The sequence below is a fragment of the Salmo salar genome, chromosome ssa15 (assembly GCF_905237065.1).
Source record: "Salmo salar chromosome ssa15, Ssal_v3.1, whole genome shotgun sequence".
NCBI classification, from domain to species: Eukaryota; Metazoa; Chordata; class Actinopteri; order Salmoniformes; family Salmonidae; genus Salmo; species Salmo salar.
Window position 1 is genome coordinate 108,248,869 of NC_059456.1, and position 20,567 is coordinate 108,269,435.

The 20,567-nt window shown below is 45.0% G+C and overlaps 1 protein-coding gene across 2 annotated transcripts in view; it reads left to right on the forward strand.

Moving 5' to 3' along the window:
* The window catches only part of pnpla1 (patatin-like phospholipase domain containing 1), an 88,986-nt gene extending 75,378 nt beyond the window's left edge, over nucleotides 1–13,608 (forward strand). The window contains exons 8-9 of one of the 2 annotated variants that reach the window (XM_045695260.1): nucleotides 11,349–11,450; nucleotides 11,713–13,608. In XM_045695260.1, the coding sequence (XP_045551216.1) occupies nucleotides 11,349–11,450; nucleotides 11,713–12,019 (409 nt within the window). In that variant the 3' untranslated portion in view covers nucleotides 12,020–13,608. The remainder of the gene's footprint in view (nucleotides 1–11,348; nucleotides 11,451–11,712) is intronic. The other variant, XM_045695261.1, reaches the window with a different exon arrangement.
* Nucleotides 13,609–20,567: the final 6,959 nt, after the last annotated feature.

The window sequence follows — 20,567 nt, forward strand, 5'->3', positions numbered from 1 at the left end:
AGAGAGAGAGAGAGACGTCATTCATTCAGTGAAGAGAGAGAGAGAGAGAGACGTCATTCATTCAGTGAAGAGAGAGAGAGAGAGAGACGTCATTGATTCAGTGAGGAGAGAGAGAGAGACGTCATTCATTCAGTGAAGAGAGAGAGAGAGACGTCATTCATTCAGTGAGGAGAGAGAGAGAGACGTTATTCAGTGAGGAGAGAGAGAGAGACGTCATTCATTCAGTGAGGAGAGAGAGAGAGACGTTATTCATTCAGTGAAGAGAGAGAGAGAGAGAGACGTCATTCATTCAGTGAAGAGAGAGAGAGAGAGAGACGTCATTCATTCAGTGAGGAGAGAGAGAGAGACGTCATTCATTCAGTGAGGAGAGAGAGAGAGACGTTATTCAGTGAGGAGAGAGAGAGAGAGACGTCATTCATTCAGTGATGAGAGAGAGAGAGACGTTATTCAGTGAGGAGAGAGAGAGAGACGTCATTCATTCAGTGAGGAGAGAGAGAGAGACGTTATTCATTCAGTGAGAGAGAGAGAGAGACGTTATTCATTCAGTGAGGAGAGAGAGAGAGACGTCATTCAGTGAGGAGAGAGAGAGAGAGACGTCATTCATTCAGTGAGGAGAGAGAGAGAGACGTCATTCATTCAGTGAAGAGAGAGAGAGGAAGGAGAGAGAGAGAGACGTTATTCATTCAGTGAGGAGAGAGAGAGAGACGTCATTCATTCAGTGAAGAGAGAGAGAGAGACGTCATTCATTCAGTGAGGAGAGAGAGAGACGTTATTCATTCAGTGAGGAGAGAGAGAGAGACGTTATCAATTCAGTGAGGAGAGAGAGAGAGACGTCATTCATTCAGTGAGGAGAGAGAGAGAGACGTTATTCATTCAGTGAGGAGAGAGAGAGACGTTATTCATTCAGTGAGGAGAGAGAGAGAGAGACGTCATTCATTCAGTGAAGAGAGAGAGAGAAAGAGAGACGTCATTCATTCAGTGAGGAGAGAGAGAGAGACGTCATTCATTCAGTGAGGAGAGAGACAGAGAGAGACGTCATTCATTCAGTGAAGAGAGAGAGAGAGAGAGACGTCATTCATTCAGTGAGGAGAGAGAGAGAGAGACGTCATTCATTCAGTGAAGAGAGAGAGAGAGACGTCATTCATTCAGTGAGGAGAGAGAGAGAGACGTTATTCATTCAGTGAGGAGAGAGAGAGAGAGACGTCATTCATTCAGTGAAGAGAGAGAGAGAGAGAGAGAACGTCATTCATTCAGTGAGGAGAGAGAGAGAGACTTCATTCAGTGAAGAGAGAGAGAGAGACGTCATTCATTCAGTGAAGAGAGAGAGAGAGACATCATTCATTCAGTGAAGAGAGAGAGAGAGACGTTATTCATTCAGTGAAGAGAGAGACAGAGAGAGACGTCATTCATTCAGTGAAGAGAGAGAGAGAGAGAGACGTCATTCATTCAGTGAAGAGAGAGAGAGAGAGAGACGTCATTCATTCAGTGAAGAGAGAGAGAGAGAGAGACGTCATTGATTCAGTGAGGAGAGAGAGAGAGACGTCATTCATTCAGTGAAGAGAGAGAGAGAGAGACGTCATTCATTCAGTGAGGAGAGAGAGAGAGACGTTATTCAGTGAGGAGAGAGAGAGAGAGACGTCATTCATTCAGTGAGGAGAGAGAGAGACGTTATTCATTCAGTGAAGAGAGAGAGAGAGAGAGACGTCATTCATTCAGTGAAGAGAGAGAGAGAGAGAGACGTCATTCATTCAGTGAGGAGAGAGAGAGAGACGTCATTCATTCAGTGAGGAGAGAGAGAGAGACGTTATTCAGTGAGGAGAGAGAGAGAGAGACGTCATTCATTCAGTGATGAGAGAGAGAGAGACGTTATTCAGTGAGGAGAGAGAGAGAGACGTCATTCATTCAGTGAGGAGAGAGAGAGAGACGTTATTCATTCAGTGAGGAGAGAGAGAGAGACGTTATTCATTCAGTGAGGAGAGAGAGAGAGACGTCATTCAGTGAGGAGAGAGAGAGAGAGACGTCATTCATTCAGTGAGGAGAGAGAGAGAGACGTCATTCATTCAGTGAAGAGAGAGAGAGGAAGGAGAGAGAGAGAGACGTTATTCATTCAGTGAGGAGAGAGAGAGAGACGTCATTCATTCAGTGAAGAGAGAGAGAGAGACGTCATTCATTCAGTGAGGAGAGAGAGAGACGTTATTCATTCAGTGAGGAGAGAGAGAGAGACGTTATCCATTCAGTGAGGAGAGAGAGAGAGACGTCATTCATTCAGTGAGGAGAGAGAGAGAGACGTTATTCATTCAGTGAGGAGAGAGAGAGACGTTATTCATTCAGTGAGGAGAGAGAGAGAGAGACGTCATTCATTCAGTGAAGAGAGAGAGAGAAAGAGAGACGTCATTCATTCAGTGAGGAGAGAGAGAGAGACGTCATTCATTCAGTGAGGAGAGAGACAGAGAGAGACGTCATTCATTCAGTGAAGAGAGAGAGAGAGAGAGACGTCATTCATTCAGTGAGGAGAGAGAGAGACTTCATTCATTCAGTGAGGAGAGAGAGAGAGACGTTATTCATTCAGTGAGGAGAGAGAGAGAGAGACGTCATTCATTCAGTGAAGAGAGAGAGAGAGAGAGACGTCATTCATTCAGTGAAGAGAGAGAGAGAGAGAGACGTCATTCATTCAGTGAGGAGAGAGAGAGACGTTATTCATTCAGTGAGGAGAGAGAGAGAGACGTCATTCATTCAGTGAAGAGAGAGAGAGAGAGAGAGAGACGTCATTCATTCAGTGAGGAGAGAGAGAGAGACTTCATTCAGTGAAGAGAGAGAGAGAGACGTTATTCATTCAGTGAGGAGAGAGAGAGAGAGACGTCATTTATTCAGTGAAGAGAGAGAGAGAGAGAGAACGTCATTCATTCAGTGAGGAGAGAGAGAGAGACTTCATTCAGTGAAGAGAGAGAGAGAGACGTCATTCATTCAGTGAAGAGAGAGAGAGAGACATCATTCATTCAGTGAAGAGAGAGAGAGAGAGACGTCATTCAGTGAAGAGAGAGAGACGTCATTCATTCAGTGAGGAGAGAGAGAGAGAGAGACGTCATTCATTCAGTGAGGAGAGAGAGAGAGAGACGTCATTCATTCAGTGAAGAGAGAGAGAGAGACGTCATTCATTCAGTGAGGAGAGAGAGAGAGACGTTATTCATTCAGTGAGGAGAGAGAGAGAGAGACGTCATTCATTCAGTGAAGAGAGAGAGAGAGAGAGAGACGTCATTCATTCAGTGAGGAGAGAGAGAGAGACTTCATTCAGTGAAGAGAGAGAGAGAGACGTCATTCATTCAGTGAAGAGAGAGAGAGAGACATCATTCATTCAGTGAAGAGAGAGAGAGAGACGTTATTCATTCAGTGAAGAGAGAGACAGAGAGAGACGTCATTCATTCAGTGAAGAGAGAGAGAGAGAGAGACGTCATTCATTCAGTGAAGAGAGAGAGAGAGAGAGACGTCATTCATTCAGTGAAGAGAGAGAGAGAGAGAGACGTCATTGATTCAGTGAGGAGAGAGAGAGAGACGTTATTCATTCAGTGAGGAGAGAGAGAGAGAGAGACGTCATTCATTCAGTGAAGAGAGAGAGAGAGACGTTATTCATTCAGTGAGGAGAGAGAGAGAGAGACGTCATTCATTCAGTGAGGAGAGAGAGAGAGACGTTATTCATTCAGTGAGGAGAGAGAGAGAGAGACGTCATTCATTCAGTGAAGAGAGAGAGAGAGAGAGAGACGTTATTCATTCAGTGAGGAGAGAGAGAGAGACGTTTTTCATTCAGTGAGGAGAGAGAGAGAGAGACGTCATTCATTCAGTGAAGAGAGAGAGAGAGAGAGAGAGACGTCATTCATTCAGTGAGGAGAGAGAGAGAGACGTTATTCATTCAGTGAAGAGAGAGAGAGAGACGTTATTCATTCAGTGAGGAGAGAGAGAGAGACGTTATTCATTCAGTGAGGAGAGAGAGAGAGAGACGTCATTCATTCAGTGAAGAGAGAGAGAGAGAGAGACGTCATTCATTCAGTGAGGAGAGAGAGAGAGAGACGTCATTCATTCAGTGAAGAGAGAGAGAGAGAGAGACGTCATTCATTCAGTGAAGAGAGAGAGAGAGACATCATTCATTCAGTGAAGAGAGAGACAGAGAGAGACGTCATTCATTCAGTGAAGAGAGAGAGAGAGACGTTATTCATTCAGTGAGGAGAGAGAGAGAGAGAGAGACGTCATTCATTCAGTGAGGAGAGAGAGAGAGAGAGAGACGTCATTCATTCAGTGAGGAGAGAGAGAGAGACGTTATTCATTCAGTGAGGAGAGAGAGAGAGAGACGTCATTCATTCAGTGAAGAGAGAGAGAGAGAGAGAACGTCATTCATTCAGTGAGGAGAGAGAGAGAGACGTTATTCAGTGAGGAGAGAGAGAGAGAGACGTCATTCATTCAGTGATGAGAGAGAGAGAGACGTTATTCAGTGAGGAGAGAGAGAGAGAGAGACGTCATTCATTCAGTGAGGAGAGAGAGAGAGACGTCATTCATTCAGTGAGAGAGAGAGAGAGACGTCATTCATTCAGTGAGGAGAGAGAGAGAGACGTTATTCAGTGAGGAGAGAGAGAGAGAGAGACGTCATTCATTCAGTGATGAGAGAGAGAGAGACGTTATTCAGTGAGGAGAGAGAGAGAGACGTCATTCATTCAGTGAGGAGAGAGAGAGAGACGTTATTCATTCAGTGAGGAGAGAGAGAGAGACGTTATTCATTCAGTGAGGAGAGAGAGAGAGACGTCATTCAGTGAGGAGAGAGAGAGAGAGACGTCATTCATTCAGTGAGGAGAGAGAGAGAGACGTCATTCATTCAGTGAAGAGAGAGAGAGGAAGGAGAGAGAGAGAGACGTTATTCATTCAGTGAGGAGAGAGAGAGACGTCATTCATTCAGTGAAGAGAGAGAGAGATGTTATTCATTCAGTGAGGAGAGAGAGAGAGACGTTATCCATTCAGTGAGGAGAGAGAGAGAGACGTCATTCATTCAGTGAGGAGAGAGAGAGAGACGTTATTCATTCAGTGAGGAGAGAGAGAGAGACGTTATTCATTCAGTGAGGAGAGAGAGAGAGAGACGTCATTCATTCAGTGAAGAGAGAGAGAGAAAGAGAGACGTCATTCATTCAGTGAGGAGAGAGAGAGACTTCATTCATTCAGTGAGGAGAGAGAGAGAGACGTTATTCATTCAGTGAGGAGAGAGAGAGAGAGACGTCATTCATTCAGTGAAGAGAGAGACAGAGAGAGACGTCATTCATTCAGTGAAGAGAGAGAGAGAGAGACGTCATTCATTCAGTGAGGAGAGAGAGAGACGTTATTCATTCAGTGAGGAGAGAGAGAGAGAGACGTCATTCATTCAGTGAAGAGAGAGAGAGAGAGAGAGAGAGACGTCATTCATTCAGTGAGGAGAGAGAGAGAGACTTCATTCAGTGAAGAGAGAGAGAGAGACGTCATTCATTCAGTGAAGAGAGAGAGAGAGACATCATTCATTCAGTGAAGAGAGAGAGAGAGACGTTATTCATTCAGTGAGGAGAGAGAGAGAGAGACGTCATTTATTCAGTGAAGAGAGAGAGAGAGAGAGAGACGTCATTCATTCAGTGAGGAGAGAGAGAGAGACTTCATTCAGTGAAGAGAGAGAGAGAGACGTCATTCATTCAGTGAAGAGAGAGAGAGAGACATCATTCATTCAGTGAAGAGAGAGAGAGAGAGACGTCATTCAGTGAAGAGAGAGAGACGTCATTCATTCAGTGAGGAGAGAGAGAGAGAGAGACGTCATTCATTCAGTGAGGAGAGAGAGAGAGAGACGTCATTCATTCAGTGAAGAGAGAGAGAGAGACGTCATTCATTCAGTGAGGAGAGAGAGAGAGACGTTATTCATTCAGTGAGGAGAGAGAGAGAGAGACGTCATTCATTCAGTGAAGAGAGAGAGAGAGAGAGAGAGACGTCATTCATTCAGTGAGGAGAGAGAGAGAGACTTCATTCAGTGAAGAGAGAGAGAGAGACGTCATTCATTCAGTGAAGAGAGAGAGAGAGACATCATTCATTCAGTGAAGAGAGAGAGAGAGACGTTATTCATTCAGTGAAGAGAGAGACAGAGAGAGACGTCATTCATTCAGTGAAGAGAGAGAGAGAGAGAGACGTCATTCATTCAGTGAAGAGAGAGAGAGAGAGAGACGTCATTCATTCAGTGAAGAGAGAGAGAGAGAGACGTCATTGATTCAGTGAGGAGAGAGAGAGAGACGTTATTCATTCAGTGAGGAGAGAGAGAGAGACGTTATTCATTCAGTGAGGAGAGAGAGAGAGACGTTTTTCATTCAGTGAGGAGAGAGAGAGAGAGACGTCATTCATTCAGTGAAGAGAGAGAGAGAGAGAGAGACGTCATTCATTCAGTGAGGAGAGAGAGAGAGACGTTATTCATTCAGTGAGGAGAGAGAGAGAGAGACGTCATTCATTCAGTGAAGAGAGAGAGAGAGAGAGACGTCATTCATTCAGTGAAGAGAGAGAGAGAGACATCATTCATTCAGTGAAGAGAGAGACAGAGAGAGACGTCATTCATTCAGTGAAGAGAGAGAGAGAGACGTTATTCATTCAGTGAGGAGAGAGAGAGAGAGAGAGACGTCATTCATTCAGTGAGGAGAGAGAGAGAGAGAGAGACGTCATTCATTCAGTGAGGAGAGAGAGAGAGACGTTATTCATTCAGTGAGGAGAGAGAGAGAGAGACGTCATTCATTCAGTGAAGAGAGAGAGAGAGAGAGAGACGTCATTCATTCAGTGAGGAGAGAGAGAGAAACTTCATTCAGTGAAGAGAGAGAGAGAGACGTCATTCATTCAGTGAAGAGAGAGAGAGAGACGTTATTCATTCAGTGAGGAGAGAGAGAGAGAGAGACGTCATTCATTCAGTGAAGAGAGAGAGAGAGACGTTATTCATTCAGTGAGGAGAGAGAGAGAGAGACGTCATTCATTCAGTGAAGAGAGAGAGAGAGACGTTATTCAGTGAAGAGAGAGAGAGAGACGTTATTCAGTGAGGAGAGAGAGAGAGAGACGTCATTCATTCAGTGAGGAGAGAGAGAGAGACGTCATTCATTCAGTGAGGAGAGAGAGAGAGACGTCATTCATTCAGTGAAGAGAGAGAGAGAGACGTTATTCAGTGAGGAGAGAGAGAGAGACGTTATTCATTCAGTGAGGAGAGAGAGAGAGACGTTATTCATTCAGTGAGGAGAGAGAGAGAGACGTCATTCATTCAGTGAAGAGAGAGAGAGAGAGAGACGTCATTCATTCAGTGAGGAGAGAGAGAGAGACGTTATTCAGTGAGGAGAGAGAGAGAGACGTTATTCATTCAGTGAGGAGAGAGAGAGAGACGTTATTCATTCAGTGAGGAGAGAGAGAGAGACGTCATTCAGTGAGGAGAGAGAGAGAGAGACGTCATTCATTCAGTGAGGAGAGAGAGAGAGACGTCATTCATTCAGTGAAGAGAGAGAGAGAGAGGAAGGAGAGAGAGAGAGACGTCATTCATTCAGTGAGGAGAGAGAGAGAGACGTTATTCATTCAGTGAGGAGAGAGAGAGAGACGTCATTCATTCATTGAAGAGAGAGAGAGAGACGTCATTCATTCAGTGAGGAGAGAGAGAGAGACGTCATTCATTCAGTGAGGAGAGAGAGAGAGAGAGAGAGACGTCATTCATTCAGTGAGGAGAGAGAGACGTCATTCATTCAGTGAGGAGAGAGAGAGAGACGTTATTCATTCAGTGAAGAGAGAGAGAGAGAGACGTCATTCATTCAGTGAAGAGAGAGAGAGAGAGAGACGTCATTCATTCAGTGAGGAGAGAGAGAGAGACGTTATTCATTCAGTGAAGAGAGAGAGAGAGAGACGTCATTCATTCAGTGAAGAGAGAGAGAGAGAGAGACGTCATTCATTCAGTGAGGAGAGAGAGAGAGACGTCATTCATTCAGTGAGGAGAGAGAGAGAGACGTTATTCAGTGAGGAGAGAGAGAGAGAGAGACGTCATTCATTCAGTGATGAGAGAGAGAGAGACGTTATTCAGTGAGGAGAGAGAGAGAGACGTCATTCATTCAGTGAGGAGAGAGAGAGAGACGTTATTCATTCAGTGAGGAGAGAGAGAGAGACGTTATTCATTCAGTGAGGAGAGAGAGAGAGACGTCATTCAGTGAGGAGAGAGAGAGAGAGACGTCATTCATTCAGTGAGGAGAGAGAGAGAGACGTCATTCATTCAGTGAAGAGAGAGAGAGGAAGGAGAGAGAGAGAGACGTTATTCATTCAGTGAGGAGAGAGAGAGAGACGTCATTCATTCAGTGAAGAGAGAGAGAGAGACGTCATTCATTCAGTGAGGAGAGAGAGAGACGTTATTCATTCAGTGAGGAGAGAGAGAGAGACGTTATCCATTCAGTGAGGAGAGAGAGAGAGACGTCATTCATTCAGTGAGGAGAGAGAGAGAGACGTTATTCATTCAGTGAGGAGAGAGAGAGAGACGTTATTCATTCAGTGAGGAGAGAGAGAGAGAGACGTCATTCATTCAGTGAAGAGAGAGAGAGAAAGAGAGACGTCATTCATTCAGTGAGGAGAGAGAGAGAGACTTCATTCATTCAGTGAGGAGAGAGAGAGAGACGTTATTCATTCAGTGAGGAGAGAGAGAGAGAGACGTCATTCATTCAGTGAAGAGAGAGACAGAGAGAGACGTCATTCATTCAGTGAAGAGAGAGAGAGAGAGAGACGTCATTCATTCAGTGAGGAGAGAGAGAGACGTTATTCATTCAGTGAGGAGAGAGAGAGAGAGACGTCATTCATTCAGTGAAGAGAGAGAGAGAGAGAGAGAGAGAGACGTCATTCATTCAGTGAGGAGAGAGAGAGAGACTTCATTCAGTGAAGAGAGAGAGAGAGACGTCATTCATTCAGTGAAGAGAGAGAGAGAGACATCATTCATTCAGTGAAGAGAGAGAGAGAGACGTTATTCATTCAGTGAGGAGAGAGAGAGAGAGACGTCATTTATTCAGTGAAGAGAGAGAGAGAGAGAGAGACGTCATTCATTCAGTGAGGAGAGAGAGAGAGACTTCATTCAGTGAAGAGAGAGAGAGAGACGTCATTCATTCAGTGAAGAGAGAGAGAGAGACATCATTCATTCAGTGAAGAGAGAGAGAGAGAGACGTCATTCAGTGAAGAGAGAGAGACGTCATTCATTCAGTGAGGAGAGAGAGAGAGAGAGACGTCATTCATTCAGTGAGGAGAGAGAGAGAGAGAGACGTCATTCATTCAGTGAGGAGAGAGAGAGAGACGTCATTCATTCAGTGAAGAGAGAGAGAGAGACGTCATTCATTCAGTGAGGAGAGAGAGAGAGACGTTATTCATTCAGTGAGGAGAGAGAGAGAGAGACGTCATTCATTCAGTGAAGAGAGAGAGAGAGAGAGAGAGAGACGTCATTCATTCAGTGAGGAGAGAGAGAGAGACTTCATTCAGTGAAGAGAGAGAGAGAGACGTCATTCATTCAGTGAAGAGAGAGAGAGAGACATCATTCATTCAGTGAAGAGAGAGAGAGAGACGTTATTCATTCAGTGAAGAGAGAGAGAGAGAGAGACGTCATTCATTCAGTGAAGAGAGAGAGAGAGAGAGACGTCATTCATTCAGTGAAGAGAGAGAGAGAGAGAGACGTCATTGATTCAGTGAGGAGAGAGAGAGAGACGTTATTCATTCAGTGAGGAGAGAGAGAGAGACGTTATTCATTCAGTGAGGAGAGAGAGAGAGACGTTTTTCATTCAGTGAGGAGAGAGAGAGAGAGACGTCATTCATTCAGTGAAGAGAGAGAGAGAGAGAGAGACGTCATTCATTCAGTGAGGAGAGACAGAGAGACTTCATTCATTCAGTGAGGAGAGAGAGAGAGACGTTATTCATTCAGTGAGGAGAGAGAGAGAGAGACGTCATTCATTCAGTGAAGAGAGAGAGAGAGAGAGACGTCATTCATTCAGTGAAGAGAGAGAGAGAGACATCATTCATTCAGTGAAGAGAGAGACAGAGAGAGACGTCATTCATTCAGTGAAGAGAGAGAGAGAGACGTTATTCATTCAGTGAGGAGAGAGAGAGAGAGAGACGTCATTCATTCAGTGAAGAGAGAGAGAGAGACGTTATTCATTCAGTGAGGAGAGAGAGAGAGAGACGTCATTCATTCAGTGAAGAGAGAGAGAGAGACGTTATTCAGTGAAGAGAGAGAGAGAGACGTTATTCATTCAGTGAGGAGAGAGAGAGAGAGATGTCATTCATTCAGTGAAGAGAGAGAGAGAGAGAGACGTCATTCATTCAGTGAAGAGAGAGAGAGAGACGTCATTCATTCAGTGAGGAGAGAGAGAGAGACGTCATTCATTCAGTGAAGAGAGAGAGAGAGACGTCATTCATTCAGTGAGGAGAGAGAGAGAGACGTCATTCATTCAGTGAGGAGAGAGAGAGAGACGTCATTCATTCAGTGAGGAGACAGAGAGAGACGTCATTCATTCAGTGAGGAGAGAGAGAGAGACGTTATTCATTCAGTGAGGAGAGAGAGAGAGAGACGTCATTCATTCAGTGAAGAGAGAGAGAGAGACGTTATTCATTCAGTGAGGAGAGAGAGAGAGAGACACGTCATTCATTCAGTGAAGAGAGAGACAGAGAGAGACGTCATTCATTCAGTGAAGAGAGAGAGAGAGAGAGACGTCATTCATTCAGTGAAGAGAGAGAGAGAGACGTTATTCATTCAGTGAGGAGAGAGAGAGAGAGAGACGTCATTCATTCAGTGAAGAGAGAGAGAGAGAGAGACGTCATTCATTCAGTGAAGAGAGAGAGAGAGAGAGATGTCATTCATTCAGTGAGGAGAGAGAGAGAGACTTCATTCAGTGAGGAGAGAGAGAGAGAGACGTCATTCATTCAGTGAAGAGAGAGAGAGAGAGAGACGTCATTCATTCAGTGAAGAGAGAGACAGAGAGAGACGTCATTCATTCAGTGAAGAGAGAGAGAGAGAGAGACGTCATTCATTCAGTGAGGAGAGAGAGAGAGAGAGACTCGTTAGCGCCTGTCTGTATACCAACATCCTACAGCACATTGTCTTGGTTGGTTAAGTCAGGAATTGTTTTGAAAATAACTGCGCTAAATACTTGTCTGTTTGTGATGTCAAAATTGTGACAAATGAGCAGTGTAAAATACAAACGTTTAGGAAGTCTTGGAATTAGAAGGACATCGTTTTTTTTAAATCTCTCTCTCTCTCTCTCTCTCTCTCTCTCTCTCTCTCTCTCTCTCTCTCTCTCTCTCTCTCTCTCTCTCTCTCTCTCTCTCAGGATGGGAGTTTTAGGGTTCTGGCTGTGGCAGGATCTACGCCAGATCACCTTCTATTTCATGGACATCCTGGTCTCCAGCCTCCGTAGAAACCTACAGGACAGGTACCAGACAGACAGACAGACAGACAGACACACACACACACACACACACACACACACACACACACACACACACACACACACACACACACACACACACACACTAGGGATTCATATTTGAGTCTGCGTCAGAGCCCAATTTACAGTTTGCACATACTGTATGTATATATCTGGTGTGTGTGTGTGTGTGTGTGTGTGTGTGTGTGTGTGTGTGTGTGTGTGTGTGTGTGTGTGTGTGCATGGTGTGTGTGGTGTATGTTTTCAGGGTACTACCTCCTCTCTTCCTGCCCGTGATGACAGAGGTGCGGGCGGAGTATGAGGGTCTGGGAAAGACCCCCCAGGGACAGCTGTGTTCCACCCTCCGCCTCCACCTCTCCTCCCTCACCTCTTTCTCATCCCCCTCTTCATCCTCTCCTCCCTCACCAGACTCCAACCAGTACACGATCTTACTCCGCTTGGATCTGGAGCGAGGGGATGTAGAGAGGGAGGGAGAGGAGGAGGTGGAGACGACCCCCACCATACCTCTCTATCCTGGGCTGAAAGAGGGGAGGATGAAGAGAGACCTTGGTTGAACCCTGAAGCACCCCATCCTAATAAAACAAACCTTGGTTGAACCCTGAGGCACCCCATCCTAATAAAACAGACCTTGGTTGAACCCTGAGGCACCCCATCCTAATAAAACAAACCTTGGTTGAACCCTGAGTCACCCCATCCTAATAAAACAGACCTTGGTTGAACCCTGAAGCACCCCATCCTAATAAAACAGACCTTGGTTGAACCCCGAGGCACCCCTTCCTAATAAAACAGACCTTGGTTGAACCCTGAAGCACCCCATCCTAATAAAACAGACCTTGGTTGAACCCTGAGGCACCCCATCCTAATAAAACAGACCTTGGTTGAACCCTGAAGCACCCCATCCTAATAAAACAGACCTTGGTTGAACCCCGAGGCACCCCTTCCTAATAAAACAGACCTTGGTTGAACCCCGAGTCACCCCATCCTAATATAACAGATCTTGGTTGAACCCTGAGTCATCCCATGCTAATATAACAGATCTTGGTTGAACCCACCCTGAAGGCACAACCTTCAGAAATCAGAATTAAAAAAAAAACAATCTGTTTGAGTGGACTAAAATAGTTGTCTACTGACCAAAATATTCAAGGCCAAGCATTAAACTTCCTAGTCTCGAAACAGTTTGCGTATATATTAAGATGTCATATCGTTTCGGTGCTCAGAATAGTTTTTGTTGTTGAGGCTTGTCGAAATTCGGTAGCCGAAGTGTACGCGCCCCTTCGTTGGTTATTGGCCAACAGCAGGGATTCTTCAGTGAAGTGTGTCTTGTCGTTCAACGACAGACGATTCATTTTCATGCACATTTTTCACTTGAGAAATACTGCACCGACATCTTAGTTAGATGTAGAATTGTGTGACTAAGATCTTCTCGGCAAAAAAAAACCGTCAAAATGAATTACCGATTTCTCGTTCTGCTAGGAACAAACCAAACCTACTGTATGTATGCAGACTCCTTGAGTCAATGTCAGCCTAGTCGACTCCCAGGGGTCAAGGAGTCGAGGGAATCGACTCTTTATTGTAGTCGACTCCCAGTGGTCAAGGAGTCGAGGGAATCAACACTTTTGGAGTCAACTCCCAGTGGTCAAGGAGTCGAGGGAATCAACTCTTTTAGAGTCGACTCCCAGTGGTCAAGGAGTCGAGGGAATCAACTCTTTTTGAGTCGACTCTCCACCACTATTATCAACTGCCCCAGTGAATTGCCAACTTTTCAGTCACAATTAGCTTTTTTTCATGTAATTATTTGCATGATATTGATCAAGTGAAGGTAGGCCGGAAAAATAATATAGAAGCTAGCTATTGTTTAGGTAGTGTTGCCTGACGTCAGCATCCAGCTAACTAATTAGCTAACTTAGCTAGTAAGTTAGCTTGTATTTGGGGAGGATGCAGACAATTTGTTTAGCATTGCTACCTAGCTCTGTATAATATGAATGGCACTGTATAATAACGTTACTGTTGTATTCGTATGAGAGGGGTAAACGTTCATTTTTGCGACGCTGAAATTACTTGATGAAGCAAATGTTGTTAGCTAACGTTCGCTAGCTAGCTAACAGCTGAGTGTATAAATGAGAAAATAAACCATTGAAACGTCTGCACATGCTTGTGAATTATTGCCTTATTCAAGAGTGTAATATGGTTTTGTTGTACTAACACAACAGTGAATACTTAGTTGTGTCCTTTTACAGCATATGTTGTGATAATTGTGGTGTTTGCTCTATAACCCCATTCGTTAATATGCCACCGTGATATACAATAAGGCCCGTGACAACAGAGACAACAGTCACACAGTGGCGGAATAAATTCAACCACACGTGTGTTTTATTAAAGTGGCCAGTGATTTCGCAAAAAGTAACTGAACTAAATGACTATCGCTCAGTAGCACTCACTTCTGTCATCATTAAGTGCTTTTTGAGAGACAAGTCAAGGATTATATCACCTCTACCTTACCTGAAACCCTGGACCCACTTCAATTTGCTTAAAACACCCCCAATAGATCCACAGACGATGCAATCACAACCGCACTACACACTGCCCTATCCCATCTGGACAAGAGGAATACCTCTTGTCCAGATGGACAAGAAAGCTGTTCATTGACTATAGTTCAGCCTTCAACACCATAGTATTCTCTAAGCTCATCATTAAGCTCGGGACCCTGGGTCTGAACCCCGCCTTGTGCAACTTGGTCCTGGACTTCCTGATGGGCCGCCCCCCAGGTGGTGAAGGTAGGAAACAACATGTCCACTAAGCTGATCTTTAACACAGGGGTCCGACAAGGGTGCATGCTCAGCCCCCTCCTGTACTCCCTGTTCACCCATCACTATGTTGCCACACACACCTTCAACTCAATCATCAAGTTTGCAGACGACATAACAGTAGTAGGCCTGATTACCAACAATGACGAGACGGCTTTGGAGGTGAGGGCCCTGGCAGAGTGGTGCCGTATGTGCCCTCCGGGACACCTACAGAACCCAATGTCACAGGAAGGCCTAAAAGATCATCAAGGACATCGACCACCCGAGCCGCTGCCTGTTCATCCCGCTACCATCCAGAAGGCGAGGTCAGTACAGGTGCATCAACGCTGGAACCGAGAGACTGAAAAACAACTTCTATCTCCAGGCCATCAGACTGTTAAACAGCTTCTATCTCCAGGCCATCAGACTGTTAAACAGCTTCTATCTCCAGACCATCAGACTGAAAAACAACTTCTATCTCAAGGCCATCAGACTGTTAAATAGCCATCTCTTTCGTATCGTCTGAGATCCCCAAAGATTGGAAAGCTGCCACGGTCATCCCTCTCTTCAAAGCGGGAGACACTCTAGACCCAAACTGTTATAGACCTATATCCATCCTGCCCTGCCTTTCTAAAAACCTTAGAAAGTCAAGTTAATGAACAGATCCCCGACCATTTTGAATCCCACAGTACCTTCTCCACTATGCAATCTGGTTTCCGAGCTGGTCATGGGTGCACCTCAGCCACGCTCAAGGTCCTAAACGATATCATAACCGCCATCGATAAGAGACAGTACTGTGCAGCCGTTTCGACTCTGTCAATCACTGCATTCTTATCGGCAGACTCGACAGCCTTGGTTTCTCAAATGATTGCAAGCCTGGTTCACGAACTACTTCTCTGATAGAGTTCAGTGTGTCAAATCGGACGGCCTGTTGTCCGGACCTCTGGCAGTCTCTATGGGGGTACCACAGGGTTCAAATCTCGGGACGATTCATTTCTCTGTATACATCAATGATGTCGCTCTCGCTGCTGGTGATTCTCTGATCCACCTCTACGCAGACGACACCATTCTGTATACATCTGGCATTTCTTTGGACACTGTGCTAAAACCTCCAAATGAGCTTCAATGCCATACAACTCTCCTTCGGTGGCTTCCAACTGCTCTTAAATGCTAGTAAAGCTAAGTGCATGCTCTTCAACCGATTGCTGCTCGCACCCGCCCGCCCGACTAGCATCACTACTCTGGATGGTTCTGACCTAGAATATGTGGACAACTACAAATACCTAGGTGTCTGGTTAGACTGTAAACCCTCCTTCCAGAGGTGAAATAAACAATACAAACTAAATCCCTAGCACCTTAGAGCCTGCTGCCCTGTATACATAGACTTGAAATCAATGGTCACTTTAATAAATGGATCTCTAGTCATCTAAAATCAGTTCACTGAGACACTGTAACCCAACCCAATCTAACCTTAAATAACCCAACCAACCCAATCTAACCTTAAATAACCCAACCCAACCCAATCTAACCTTAAATAACCCAACCAACCCAATCTAACCTTAAATAACCCAACCCAACCCAATCTAACCTTAAATAACCCAACCCAACCCAATCTAACCTTAAATAACCCAACCCAACCCAATCTAACCTTAAATAACCCAACCCAACCCAATCTAACCTTAAATAACCCAACCTAACCCAACATAACCTAACCTTAAATAACCCAACCTAACCTTAAATAACCCAACCCAACCCAATCTAACCTTAACTAACCCAACCCAACCCAATCTAACCTTAAATAACCCAACCAACCCAATCTAACCTTAAATAACCCAATCTAACCTTAAATAACCCAACCAACCCAATCTAACCTTAAATAACCCAACCCAACCCAATCTAACCTTAAATAACCCAACTAACCCAATCTAACCTAACCCAACCCAACCCAATCTAACCTTAACTAACCCAACCCAACCCAATCTAACCTAACATTACCACAGTCTCTTCACCTGAGAGCACACCTTGAGACAACCCTAACCCTGGGTTAGGTTAGGTTAGGTTGGGTTAGGTTGGGTTATTTAAGGTTAGGTTAGGTTGGGTTGGGTTGGGTTATTTAAGGTTAGGTTGGGTTATTTAAGGTTAGGTTAGGTTGGGTTATTTAAGGTTAGGTTGGGTAGGGTTATTTAAGGTTAGGTTGGGTTGGGTTATTTAAGGTTAGGTTGGGTTGAGTTAGTTAAGGTTAGGTTGGGTTATTTAAGGTTAGGTTGGGTTAGGTTGGGTTGTGTTGGGTTATTTAAGGTTAGGTTGGGTTATTTAAGGTTAGGTTAGGTTGGGTTAGGTTGGGTTGGGTTATTTAAGGTTAGGTTAGGTTAGGTTGGGTTATTTAAGGTTAGGTTGGGTTATTTAAGGTTAGGTTGGGTTGGGTTATTTAAGGTTAGGTTGGGTTATTTAATGTTAGGTTGGGTTGGGTTATTTAAGGTTAGGTTAGGTTGGGTTATTTAATGTTAGGTTGGGTTGGGTTATTTAAGGTTAGGTTAGGTTAGGTTAGGTTGGGTTATTTAAGGTTAGGTTATGTTGGGTTGGGTTATTTAAGGTTAGGTTATGTTGGGTTATTTAATGTTAGGTTATGTTGGGTTGGGTTGGTTTGGGTTATTTAAGGTTAGGTTGGGTTATTTAAGGTTAGGTTATGTTGGGTTAAGGTATTTTGGTATTTTATTATGGATCCCCATTCGCTGTTGCAAAAGCAGCAGCTACTCTTCCTGGGGTCCAAAGTGTGCTCTCAGGTGAAGCAGTTTTCAGAGATGAAGTTTCACAGATCTAGTATCAGCTTCCCTTCTCCCTCCCCCAATCCTACCCTTACTGGGAAAATGTTAAACTAACCCCAGAGCAGCGTTTAGGGGCAACTTCCCCTCCCCCAATCCTACCCTTACTGGGAAAAAGTTAAACTAACCCCAGAGCAGCGTTTAGGGGCAACTTCCCCTCCCCCAATCCTACCCTTACTGGGAAAAAGTTAAACTAACCCCAGAGCAGCGTTTAGGGGCAACTTCCCCTCCCCCAATCCTACCCTTACTGGGGAAAATGCTAAACTAACCCCAGAGCAGCGTTTAGGGGCAACTTCCCCTCCCCAATCCTAACCTTACTGGGGAAAATGCTAAACTAACCTCAGAGCAGCGTTTAGGGACAACTTCCCCTCCCGTAATCCTAACCTTACTGGGGAAAATGCTAAACTAACCTCAGAGCAGCGTTTAGGTGGCAACTTCCCCCTGGGTTGGGTGGTGGTGTTGGTTGTAGAATAGGGGTTGTCTCTAGACACTCACCCAAGGCCAGTTTAAATGGGCCAATGTGTGTGAGGCATGCTCATTCCCTCACAATCCACCACGAGCGACACTATTCCAGCTCCTCTGTTGTGCTCAGTGCCCCCACCATGTGGCAGTGTGGTGTTACTGCATGTGTTTATGTCCGCTATGGAGGAGAACGTCTTCCTTATGGGTGGGCCCCAGCGGGAATCGAACCTCAGGATGCTTGGTGTTCGCAAGCACCCTACTCTACCAACTGAAGCGCATAGCACCATTGGGTCAGGATGGTTATCTACATCACCAGTCAAAAGTTTGGACACACCTACTCAGTCAAGGGTTTTTCTTTATTTATTTTTTTACTGTTTTCTACATTGTAGAATAAGAGTGAAGACGTCAAAACTATGAAATAAACACTTATGGAATCATGTAGTAAATAAAAAAAGTGTTAAACAAATCAGCTTTGCACACTCTTGGCATTCTATCGTAATCGCTCCTCTTTCACCCCAGCTGCCAATCTAACCCTGATTCAGATGACCATCCTACCCATGCTAGATTACGGAGACATAATTTATAGTTCGGCAGGTAAGGGTGCTCTCGAGCGGCTAGATGTTCTTTACCATTCGGCCATCAGATTTGCCACCAATGCTCCTTATAGGACACATCACTGCACTCTGTACTCCTCTGTAAACTGGTCATCTCTGTATACCCGTCGCAAGACCCACTGGTTGATGCTTATTTATAAAACCCTCTTAGGCCTCACTCCTCCCTATCTGAGATATCTACTGCAGCCCTCATCCTCCACATACAACACCCGTTCTGCCAGTCACATTCTGTTAAAGGTCCCCAAAGCACACACATCCCTGGGTCGCTCGTCTTTTCAGTTCGCTGCAGCCAGCGACTGGAACGAGCTGAAACAAACACTCAAACTGGACAGTTTTATCTCCATCTCTTCATTCAAAGACTCAAATCATGGACACTCTTACTGACAGTTGTGGCTGCTATGCGTGATGTATTGTTGTCTCTACCTTCTTGCCCTTTGTGCTGTTGTCTGTGGCCAATAATGTTTGTACCATGTTTTGTGCTGATACCATGTTGTGTTGCTGCCATGTTGTTGTCATGTTGTGTTGCTACCATGCTGTGTTGTCATGTGTCGCTGCCTTGCTATGTTGTTGTCTTAGGTCTCTCTTGATGTAGTGTTGTGTTGTCTCGCTTGTCATGATGTGTGCTTTGTCCTATATTTATATTTTATTTATTTTAGTATTTTTTTTAATCCCAGCCCCCTGTCCCCGCAGGAGGCCTTTAACCTTTCGGTAGGCCGTTCTAAACTGACTTGCCTAGTTAAATAAAGGTTAAATAAAGGTTAAATAAAGTATATTAAAAAAGAAAATTAAGGCCTGATTCAGCAGTCTCCTCTGAACAGTTGATGTTGAGATGTGTCTGTTACTTGAACTCTGTGAAGCTATTATTCTACAATGTAGAAAATTGTAAAAAATAAAGAAAAACCCTTGACTCAGTAGGTGTATCCAAACCTTTGACTGGTACTGTACATGCCAGAGAAGAGACTGGAGAATAAAAGGCCCAGTGTAATGATAAGCTATACTAGGTCATACTGGGCCCTGGGCCTGGTCATACTGACACCATAGAGGATCACTGACATACAGCATCAACCCATCAGACACACTCTCTTATTAGGCACATGGGAGAGGGGGAGGAGAGGGGGAGGAGAGGAGAGAGAGAGGAGAGGATTAGAAGAAGAGGAGGGGGAAAAGAGGGGGAGGAGGAGGAGAAGAGGGGGAGGACAGGAGGGAGAGGCGGGGAGGAGAATAAGAGGGGGAGGAGAAGAGTAGAGGAGGAGGACAAGAGACGGAGGAGAAGCGGGGGAGAGGAGAAGAGGGGGAGGAGAAGACGGGGAGGAGAGGAGGGAGAGGAGAGGAAGGAGAGGGAGGAAAAGAGTAGAGGAGGAGGACAAGAGACGGAGGAGAAGTGGGGGAGAGGAGAAGAGGGGGAGGAGAAGACAGGGAGGAGAAGATGGGGAGGAGAGGAGGAGGACAGGAGGCGGAGGATAGGGGGAGAAGAGGGGGAGAAGAGGAGGAGGAGAAGAGGGGGGGAGGAGAAGACGGGGAGGAGCAGAGGGGGAGGAGAGGAGGAGGACAGGAGGCGGAGGAGAGGGGGACAAGAGGGGGAGAAGTGGAGGAGGAGAAGAGGGGGAGAGGAGTGAACCAGTGTGTTGTGAGGACAGAGCATCACAGGATTCACCACTGTGACTCCAGAGGAAAACAATTAGCCACACTGATCACTGTGTCGCCTACAGCAGTGTCTCAACCCTCCAGAGCCTAAGTTTCACCTGGCACCTACTGTCCCGTTCAATGGCACTGAAATAGTTTGTCCTACCCATAAACCCTCTGAACGGCACACATTCATACAGTTTCAAGAAAAAGTATGTGAACCCTTTGGAATTACCTGGATTTCTGCATAAATTTGACGTACAATTTGATCTGATTTCATCTAAGTCACAACAATAGACAAACACAGTGTGCTTAAACTAATAACAGACAAATTATTGTATTTTTCTCATCTATATTGAATACATCTATTAAACATTCACAGTGTAGGTTGGGAAAAGTATGTGAACCCCTAGGCTAATGACTTCTCCAAAAGCTAATTGGAGTCAGGAGTCAGCTAACCTGGAGTCCAATCAATGAGATGAGATTGGAGATGTTGGTTAGAGATGCTCTGCCCTATAAAAAACACTCACAAAATGTGAGTTTGCTATTCACATGAAGCAATGCCTGATGTGAACCATGCCTCGAACAAGATAGATCGCAGAAGACCTAAGATTAAGAATTGTTGACTTGCATGATCCTGGAAAGGATCTCTAAAAGTCAGTCAACGGTAAGACAAATTGTGTATAAATGGAGAAATTTCAGCACTGTTGCTACTCTCCCTAGGAGTGGCCGTCCTGCAAAGATGACTGCAAGAGCACAGCGCAGAATGCTCACTGAGGTTAAGAAGAATCCTAGAGT